General features: G+C 41.5%; 1 protein-coding gene across 2 annotated transcripts; it reads left to right on the forward strand.

The window, feature by feature from the left end:
* On the forward strand, positions 1 to 8528 carry LOC121389392 (plasminogen-like). Of its 2 annotated transcripts, none has more exons than XR_005960058.1 (6): positions 1 to 495; positions 1591 to 1707; positions 2560 to 2757; positions 3226 to 3391; positions 5273 to 5419; positions 6529 to 6662. XR_005960058.1 is itself a non-coding variant. In XM_041520995.1 (6 exons), the coding sequence occupies exons 2-6, from the start codon at positions 3265 to 3267 to the stop codon at positions 8202 to 8204; spliced, it is 741 nt and encodes a 246-aa protein (XP_041376929.1). In that variant the 5' UTR covers positions 2619 to 2757; positions 3226 to 3264; the 3' UTR covers positions 8205 to 8528. The 2 variants fall into 2 exon arrangements, 1 of the variants encoding a protein (XP_041376929.1); XM_041520995.1 differs by lacking the exons at positions 1 to 495; positions 1591 to 1707 and adding exons at positions 7213 to 7361; positions 8028 to 8528 and having other exon boundaries at positions 2619 to 2757; positions 6529 to 6669.
* The last annotated feature ends 1373 nt before the right edge of the window (positions 8529 to 9901 follow it).

Consider the following 9901-nt stretch of genomic DNA (forward strand, 5'->3'; position numbering starts at 1 on the left):
AGACCCCCTCCCGTGCAAAACTTCACGCACACGCGCAGGTGACAGCACACAGCACACGTAGATTACACAATGCACACAGCCGAAACGCACAAAGCGAACAACGCAAGCACATAGTTTGAGAATAAACAACAAACAAACAAACAAACAAAAAACACACCTTAACTTTGAAGTTTACTTATTGACTCCATACGTGCTTCATAACAAAAAAACCTTAAAATCAATAGAAAAGGAACAGAAGTAACAATAACAAAAACAAACTAACTCACAACGTGTTGTGGTAAATGGCTGACATACAGGACGCAAAACAACAACCACAGTGTCAGCCATGTGCGCGACACAAAACGCAATTGTAGTGAAAAGCAATAAATTGGGGTACTTTTCGTGAACTCGGGGAAACAAGAACAGAAATGGCCAACTCGACAGTCGTGCTGTTTTGGATCGTACTGACGGCGTGTTTTGTCGGAGGATGGGGTCAGCTCAACTTGTATTATAACAGTAAGTACATCTGTAAACTACTATGAAAGCATTTAAAAAAAACAAAAATTGTGGTGATCGAATTTTCATATAATTTTAGCACAGTCAACGAATTTAAGTACACAACGAAAATATAATACATTTATACATACAATACGAATTTATAATACCAGTGTTTTTGCCAGAATGAAATTTGTGGGTTTGGCGCTATGGAATTGAATATTTACAGTGTGTGTGCTGAATGCAAAAAGAAAACAGAAAAGAAAAAACGAAACATTAGGCACACGAAAATTGAGGATTTTACTGTATATTATAGTCTGGATATAACACAAATTCTAACCGAATACTCCTTGCCGCCATAATATCGCGGGTCCCACAGTCTCGCGGTATGTGTTCTTCAGCACACGCAATCTGCCCTAGTGGCGATTTTAATTATAAAAATCTGATGACAGATGGTACGTTGTTATCTCTGAAGAAATTTGAAATCATGTCTAAATTTGTGTTAAATACCGTAATCATTTGTTTCCTGTTTTTGATCGTGAACGGAACAAATGGTTTTATTCTATCCACACCCTTATGCTTACAAAATGATCCAGTAGTTGATGTTCAAATATATTAAATTAATCCGTAACTCAAGTGTAATACTTATTAATTAATAATTAATGGTGACGTCTATATGGGATGCAAGCATGCTGCAGTTGTGGATTGTGAAATTGACGTAATCCATGCATCTCTAAGATTGAAATTCGTATTCACTAATCAGAACATTTAAATTTAATTAACTAATTAACTAATTAATTAATTTCACAATCCACAACTGCAGCAAGCTTGCATCCCATATAGACGTCACCAGTAACCATTCTGTTTATCACGTCACACAGATAGCACGAACTGCCGTTATATGATTATGTGTTTATTGTAAGCCACGCTGTACGAAGTCTCTATGGCAGACTAGTAGGATAATGCAGTGAACATCTGTTGACGTCATCTATCTCTCTCTCTCTCTCTCTCTCTCTCTCTCTCTCTCTCTCTCTCTCTCTCTCTCTCTCTCTCTCTCTCTCTCTCTCTCTCTCTCTCTCTCTCTCTCTCTCTCTCATATATATATTTTACTTACAGCCTGCTCGTCCAGTTATTACGGTTTCTGTCGGCCCCGATGTAATGGAGGAGAATACAGTTTCGGAACCGCGCCATGCGCCAGTGGTTTCCTCGGAACCTGCTGTGCGGCAAGAATACGTAAGGATTTCTTTTTCTCTGCCTGTATCTCTGTCTCTGTCTCTCTGTCTCTCTCTCTCGCTCTCTCTGTCTCTGTCTTTCTGTCTGTCTCTCTCTGTGTATTTCTCTCTCTCTTTCTGTCTCTCTCTCTCTCTGTCTCTCTATGTCTGTCTGTCTGTCTGTCTCTCTCTCTCTCTCTCTCTCTCTCTCTCTCTCTCTCCTCTCCTCTCTCTCTCTCTCTCTCTCTCTCTCTCTCTCTATCTCTATCTCTGTCTGTGTGTGTGTGTGTGTGTGTGTGTGTGTGTGTGTGTGTCTGTCTGTTTCTCTCCTGTCACTGTCTCTCTTGCTGTCTCTCCCATTTCTTCCAAATTAGCAATTCGTAAGGTATAACACGGTTATCACGAATCTGACGAAGGAAACTAGTTGCGTCTGTATGGACATCTCTCAGAATTTAAATCTGGACTAGGACCTCTACAGCTAGAAACGAGTCTGTGATTATAAACGCATACCCGAGACCCAACGAACCAGACGCACATGTAAACGCTATAACGCACATGTATACAGTTTGTTGTTGTGGTTGTTTTGTTTGTTTCGTTTATTTATTTATTTGTTTATTTTATTTATTTTATTTTATTTTATTTTTTTGATTATTTATTATTATTTTTAAAATTTGTTTTCTTTGTTTGCTGAATATTTTATTTATTTAGTTATTTAGTTAGTTATATTTATTGATATTTATTTGTATATTTCTTTCTTTCTTTCTTTCTTTATTTATGTTTATTTATTTTTGATTATTTATTTATTTAATTATTTTATTTATTTAGTTATATAGTTATTTATTTTTATTTATTTATTTGACTGGTTGTTTTGCAGACTGCTCGTGGTATGGAGGGACGTGTAAACAGACGTGCGACGCGAGGAACAACGAGGGGGAATACACAACAAAAGTGTTTTGTCTGTCGCCAGGAACCAGGTGCTGTATGCAGGCGTCGAACCCAGGACCCTCTACCTCTGGGCCGAACTCCGGAAACACTACGCTGATGCCCACACCCAACACGCGAAGAGAACCAAGTGAAATACTTTTTTATACTCTCAATGTTTACAATTTGCATATGCGGGTGCGGGTACTCTTTTATCGTGCACCTGTCCACTTAAGGTTCAGGCACGCTCATCCCGGGATTGGCCTCTAGAGAGAGAATGGCTAAGCGGCTAAGAGAGAGAGAGAGAGAGAGAGAGAGAGAGAGAGAGAGAGAGAGAGAGAGAGAGAGAGAGAGAGAGAGAGAGAGAGAGAGAGAGAGAGAGAGAGAGAGAGAGAGAGAGAGAGAGAGAGAGAGAGAGAGAGAGAGAGAGAGACAGACAGACAGACAGACAGACAGACAGACATATCTGCTATTTTGTAACCAATCATCTTTTTGTTCTAAGATTTTATGTCAAAATTACCAAATGGTTGACATCCAATAGCCGATGATTAATAAATCAATGTGCTCTAGTGGTATTGCTAAACAAAACAAACTTTAATTTTTCTTCTTTTTGTTTTAGTTTGTGGAAGAAGTGGAGCAGCCGCCCCTAGAATTTCCAATGGCTACACGACCCTCCCCTGCGAGTGGCCGTGGATGGTGTCCATTCGGCTTAACGGACAGTTCCTTTGCGCAGGTGTTCTCATTGACAGGAGCACGGTTGTCACTACAGCCCAGTGTGCAAGTCCGTATGTATTAAAACTCTCTTGTTAAAAGGGGCGGAACGTAATCCAGTGGTAAAGTGTTCGCTTGATGCGCGGTCGGTTTGGGATCGATCTCCGTCGATGGGCCTATTGTGCTATTTTTCATTCCAGCCAGTGCACCGCGACTGGTATATCAAAGGCCGTGGTATATGCTACCCTGTCTGTGGGATTCCTTGCTACTATGTAGCGGGTTTCCTCTCTAAGAGTATATATGTCAAAATTACCAAATATTTGACATCCAAATAGCCGATGATGAATAAATCAATGTGCTCTAGTGGTGTCCTTAAACAAAACAAGCCTTTTAACTGTCACTTAAACGACAATGTCAGGGCTTGCAATTCATTCTGTAAAGTGGGAAGCAATGTTTGCTTATCACATTTTAATCTGGGAGCAAATGCTGGACATTGAGAAGCAGTTTGAGAAATTAGACTTGAAATGAAAACTCGAAATTACTCGTTATGATACTCATAATACCTAATTTTAAACAGTGTGGAACGCTCGAGATAAACGCAGATAAAAGCTATTGCTTTGTATTGTCGCCATTGAAAATGAGGAATTCTGTATATCTCTGGAATACTGACAAAATTAAAATGAAAATCAAAATATGCTTGCTAAAGTGAGTAACAGGAAGAATATTGTGCGTTTTGGGGCGGCATTTGCTGCCTGTCGCTGTTAATGTCGAGCCTGTAACAGCGACACAGTAAGTTTTATTTTCGAGCCCTGTGAAAACGTTATGGCGATATTATAATTTTTAGACATTATAACGTGACTTAACACAACACCGACACTGTCATTTTTCAGAACAGTACACTTTGTGAATTATTTGTGACATCATACACAGTGGTGTGTAAACTCTGAAGTCGTATAACGCAGAAACAATGCATTCTTTGTGACATCAAACGCCTTAAAACCAGGAAACGTTTTTAGGAAGTTTGTTTTGTTTAACGACACCACTAGCGCACATTGATTTATTAATCATCGGCTATTGAATGTCAACGTTTTTAGGAGGGCGAGCGTACGCGATTAGTTTTTTCTGGTTTCCCTACTATCTATCCAATCAAATCCTTTTAACACTAGCAGCAAATTCTACTCTAGCAAGTGACCATAAAAAATAAAATAATAATAAAAAAATAAATAAAAGGTAGTTAAAAATAAAAGCAGTCTGTTGACCAGTGCACTTTTATTTCATGCCTTTCAGTCGTATCAAACTTAGGACGGTCTCTTAAATGAACAAATTCAACTTGTTTAGGTCTCACTTCACAGTTCTCTTTTACAGTCGTCCACTACAGTTCCTAATAATTGTGACACTTCACATATTCACTTCTAGTAATTGGGGAAGCATCAAAACGATTTTGTTTTCAGTGGTAAGCCCGATGGTTGGATTTTGCCAATGCTATTTTTGTGATATTATGCATCTTACCTTATGGGGGGCCGTAGGTGTAAAGCGGAACAGGTGACCGACCGACGTGAGCCAATCGACTGATCGTCCATCTGACGCGTGCTTACATCCACTGAAGATTCAAGCATTTCTGTCTTAGGCACATTGTCCGAATTTCCCAGCGGATGGTTCAGGACATGGGGACCGGTGTGAATCGGTTGCTTCACTACCTGTATAGACAGATCCAGACAGATGGGGTCATAGAGCAAAAAAACCACCACAACAACAACAACAACAACAAACCCCCCCCCCCCCCCCCCCCCCCCCCAGCTTTATATATCTTCACAAAGGTATAGGGCGTCGCGTTTGCGCCTACGATAACCCGATCTGTTCTTTATTCGACGTTGGGCAACTTAACATGGATTTGAATGGAAGATGTTATGTGTGTAAGGAGACCTCTATAACCTTGTATCAATGATTTACTACAGGGTACGGTTCGAAACCAGGAGTGCTACGTCTGACTGTTGGCGACTACGACACGGACAACAAAGACGTCTACGAAGTGAACGCTGATGTCTCCCGCATCGTCGTGCACCGCGGCTACGACCCCAACAACAACGACATCCTGGCATCAGGTACGACATGATAATGTAGGCTACACAACACAGACGCATAGCCCAGTGGTGAAAGCGTTCGCTTGATGCGCGGTCGGTCTAGGATCGATCCCCGTTGGTGGGCCATGATTGAGCTATTTCTCATTCCAGCCAGTGCACCAAGACTGGTGCATGTATATCAAGGGCCTCATTACACGCTATACTATCTGTGAGATGGTGTATTTTGTTCAGTATCGCGTCATGATTCGCTACGCAAGATTCAGAGACCGCTACATAATTTTAAAACATTAAACAGTAGTTGCTAATCAAATTTCAATTGAAAAGAAATGTCGCCGATCAATATTTTGAAAACAAAATGTTCCCTGGAATATTAATTCCCTTGCTACTAATGGAAAAAATGTAGCAGGTTTGTTCTCTAAGACTATACGTCAAAATGGCCAAACGTTTGACACCCAAAAGACGATGATTAATAAATCAAATGTTCTCTAGTGGTTTCGTTGAAGGAAACCGACTTTAAATTTTATTATTACAGGCCACAAAACACGCAAACAAATATACGCACGGACAGACAGAAGGTCAGTCACTCACACGTGATACACCCTGAAGTGAAACTTTCCGGAACATACACCTCAGAAGAACTGGCATATTTGTAAAACATTTAAGGCGACGACACACGCTCCGAGTGACTCGTACGATAATAGCAGATAGCATAGCAACCGATGGAATCACTATGTTGTCTTGACATAATCGGCTATTCTCGCACGAGCCAATCGTATCGTGTGGTTTCGCCTTTATAACTAACACCAACAGAAGGAGGTTGGACAAAGGCGATAAAATAAAAATACGAGTTCGGGTCGAATGAACTAGAAAACATACACAAGTATCTGTGAGTTACCGTTAATCCTCTCTACATAGTAAGCAAACAGGACCGGACCTAGACTAAGTAACTTGGGAGGGAGAGAGATAATAAAAAGATAATCAAGGCAGAGTAGTATATTGTTTTATCCATCTTGTTAAAAAGGGGCATTTTTCAACTTTAATATACACCATTTTCCCCCGTATATATTAGCGGGGAGGGGTTAGGAGGTCATATCAATAACATTCATTTGTTATATTTTTTCTCTCTTCAGCCAATAACATCGCGCTACTGAAACTAACCCATGACGTCACTCTCCAGGAATCGTGCCTACAGCCCGTCTGTCTACCCAGAAATGGCTACTTCCCCAACACATACGACAGGTGTTTTATCGCAGGGTGGGGCGAAACTGGAGGTAAGGCAATTACTTTTCTTCCTTCGCATTGCTTGCACTACATGAAATCAGTTGGTAAACACGTTAATATGATTGATTGATTGAGTGATTGAAATAAAAGGTGTATACACTTTAAAGTACGATCATTTCGTGTGTGACATTTTATGGTTATTTTGTACCTTTTGCTTTACAACTGGTAAATATATATTTTAAAAATATGTCGATTTACATACATACATACATACATACACATACACACATATTTAGTGTGGGTTGCCCCTCTCCCCATATAAAATCCTGGCTACTGTGGCGGCATTGGGGCCATGACCCACCAGCCAAACCTCATTTCCCCCATAACCTATTATATTTACCTATCGCCCCATAACACGACTCACAGTGCCATTAACCCCATCCCACAAGTGGATGGCCCCGCAATATAAAATCTTGCCGTCCACTGACATTAACACAATCGAACCGGATTTCTTCCTATGACATGCAGCTATCTATTTGTAAGAAAGCACAGACTACACCACCTATCTAGTGTTTGTGTGTTGTTTGTCCCAGGGTTCAGGAACGGCCAGCTCCAGGCGGTCAGTGTGCGGTCCGTGGCCAGGACGACGTGCAATGATTTCATAGGGAGCAGCTCGGGCTCCACCATCAGCAAAGACAAGCTGTGTTCACTGCCAGCCACTGACAACGCAGACGCCTGTCTGGTACGTCATTAACCAGTATTCGTCTGTGTGCTGTTCTCCCTCCCTAACTCTCACTGTCTCTCTCCTCTCTCCAAACTCTCTCTCTCTCTGTCTCTCTGTCTCTCTCTCTCTCTCTCTCTCCATATCTCTCTCTCTACATCCATATCTCTCTCCCCTCTCCTACCATTCATCTCTCTCAATCCCGGTTGTGCACCACATGCTCTCCCTCCTCTCTCCTCAACCCCCATCTTTGTATCTGTCTCTTCACCATCCCCTCCACTCCTCTCTCTCTCCTCACTCTCTCTCTCTCCTCCTCTCTCTCTCTCTCTCTCTCTCTCTCCATCTCTCCACCTCTCTCTCTCTCTCTCTCTCTCTCTCTCTCTCTCTCTCTCTCTCTCTCTCTCTCTCTCTCTCTCTCTCTCTCTCTCTCTCTCTCTCTCTCTCGCGTGCGCGTGTGTTTTAAAGTTTCGAAGCGGGGATATCAGGTGGTCTACCAGCAGCTACAAGTCAATGTTTTTATCAGCTATGATTAATTATTAATATATTTACGTCCCTATTATATATTTCGGGCTAAGTAGTGCGCCCACCCCCGCACCCTTCCAACTGACGTACGTGATAAGATTGCTATTCTTTACTTTTACATTTGTGTCACAATACCTGAAATTCTGATATATTGATATTTATCAGGGAGATGCTGGTGGCATGCTGGTCTGCCCGGAAGTTTCTAAAGGTCAAAATCGGTTTGTCCTCATGGGTCTTATAGACACGTTCGACACAAACTGCCAGGGATCCGTTCGAAATAACAACCCGACTATCTACACCAACGTAGTCTCTCACCTGGACTGGATTTTGAGAAACATGTAGATGTTTCAATTCTACAAGACTGTTCACGTGTGTTTGAGACTGTTTCAGATATCAAAAAGCAGAACGTTAATAAACAGAAAGCTACAGAAAGAGGCATTATAAACGGTTGTGCTGCTGTTGTGAAAGAAAGTTTAGTTGAAAACAGAATCAAAGAAAAATACTTATAATTTTTGTGTTTATTATTATTATTATTATTATTATTATTATTTATTATAGTTTAATACCAAACCATTAATGCAACGATAGAATTATTTCGTACAAATGTGTAATAAATGTCTTATTTTGACTGATTGTCTTTGTTCTTCTTAACGTCGTTACTTATTAATTATACAGTAACACAGAACAACAACAACAACAACTACAACAACAAAACCCCACAAACAACAAACAAAGTAACGAAAATAGCAAAACATAAATTTGAAGAGCAATATAACATCAAGCAAGGAATGGGGGTGGAGGCGGTTGTCTTCCCAGATTTTGGAACCTTTCTGACTTTCAGTTCCTTTAAAGGTAGGCTACTGATGTAATACCGCGATAAGAATCGCTGGGTAGGCCTAATCGTTAAGGGTCGTTCAATGCGAAGTTTTGAGTTCCATGCAGCGGCGAAGACAGGGGTGGGACACGGGGACTATTAAATTGTATATAATGATACATACATACATAGCGTGGGTTGCCCTCCCCACCCAATATAAAATCCTGGCTGCGCCAGTGGTCATGGGCGTATGGGGACTCATTGATTTAGTGGGGCTGGAGGGGTTGATTTGCCCGATATTTTACCCAGATAAAAACTGCCCGAATTTTCCCCACTGTTTTGCCCGAATTTGTGGGGGCAATTGCCCCCCTCTGCCCCCTCGGGTCGTACGCCCATGCCAGTGGTTCCCTATCGGTAGCACTAGAGCCCCAAACTTGTAATTCTTATAATGTAGCCTAATAACTGGTGGCAACATTGCATAACAAATATATTGTCATTGTAAACAGTGGAGAAGGGGTAACAACAGACTTGCACAATTTAAGATGGCATGAACTTGGCAGGCGCGTGTATAGGAATTTTTGCAATGGGGAGGGAGGGGGGGGGGGGGGGGGCGGTGAGCGGTGTATCCTGTAGGAAGCGAAGTTTATAGAGGGTGTCGAGTCATGCTCCCTTGAAAATATATACCGACAAAAAATTGCTTGAGCGGAGGGGGGAGGGGAGGGTTCGACCCCCAACACCATACCCCTGACCACGGTCAGGATCTGCTTAGGCATTAAATATGTACATACATACGTAAGAATAAGAATAATAATAATTATATATGTGTTTGATGATGCAGATGTTCGTTCATGTAATTAATGCAATGGCGTAGTGCCCATTACGCACAGTACGCATGTGGTAATGCAAAAAAATCCGGGAATTGGTCGAGGTTGTTCTATATTAAAAAAAAAAAAAATGACTCGAAAAAAGATAGAAAAAAAAATGACTCAGAAAAGGCTCAGAATGCATCTACAGACGTCCTGAGTTTCAAAATTTTCACGGGGGGGGGGGGGGGGGGGGGGAGGCCCCCCGAATACCTCCGCTTGGGCACGCCTTACACACAAAACCTTTTCTGGCTACGCTCCTGTTAATATATATTTACAACCGTGTCCGGTGTATCGGCGCGTCCGGTGATTCGGCGCACTTGGTATTTTTCTTGAGTATGCTTAGGAAGTTGTCATGTTGT

The sequence above is a fragment of the Gigantopelta aegis genome, chromosome 14 (assembly GCF_016097555.1).
Source record: "Gigantopelta aegis isolate Gae_Host chromosome 14, Gae_host_genome, whole genome shotgun sequence".
In the NCBI taxonomy this organism is placed as follows: Eukaryota; Metazoa; Mollusca; class Gastropoda; order Neomphalida; family Peltospiridae; genus Gigantopelta; species Gigantopelta aegis.

Bases quoted from the DNA above. Each gene is read 5' to 3' on its own strand.
- LOC121389392 (XM_041520995.1), top strand. From the start codon at position 3,265: ATGGCTACACGACCCTCCCCTGCGAGTGGCCGTGGATGGTGTCCATTC. The intron at 3,392-5,272 runs GTATGTATTAAA...GATTTACTACAG, and splicing joins ACAGCCCAGTGTGCAAGTCC to GGTACGGTTCGAAACCAGGA. The intron at 7,362-8,027 runs GTACGTCATTAA...GATATTTATCAG, and splicing joins ACAACGCAGACGCCTGTCTG to GGAGATGCTGGTGGCATGCT.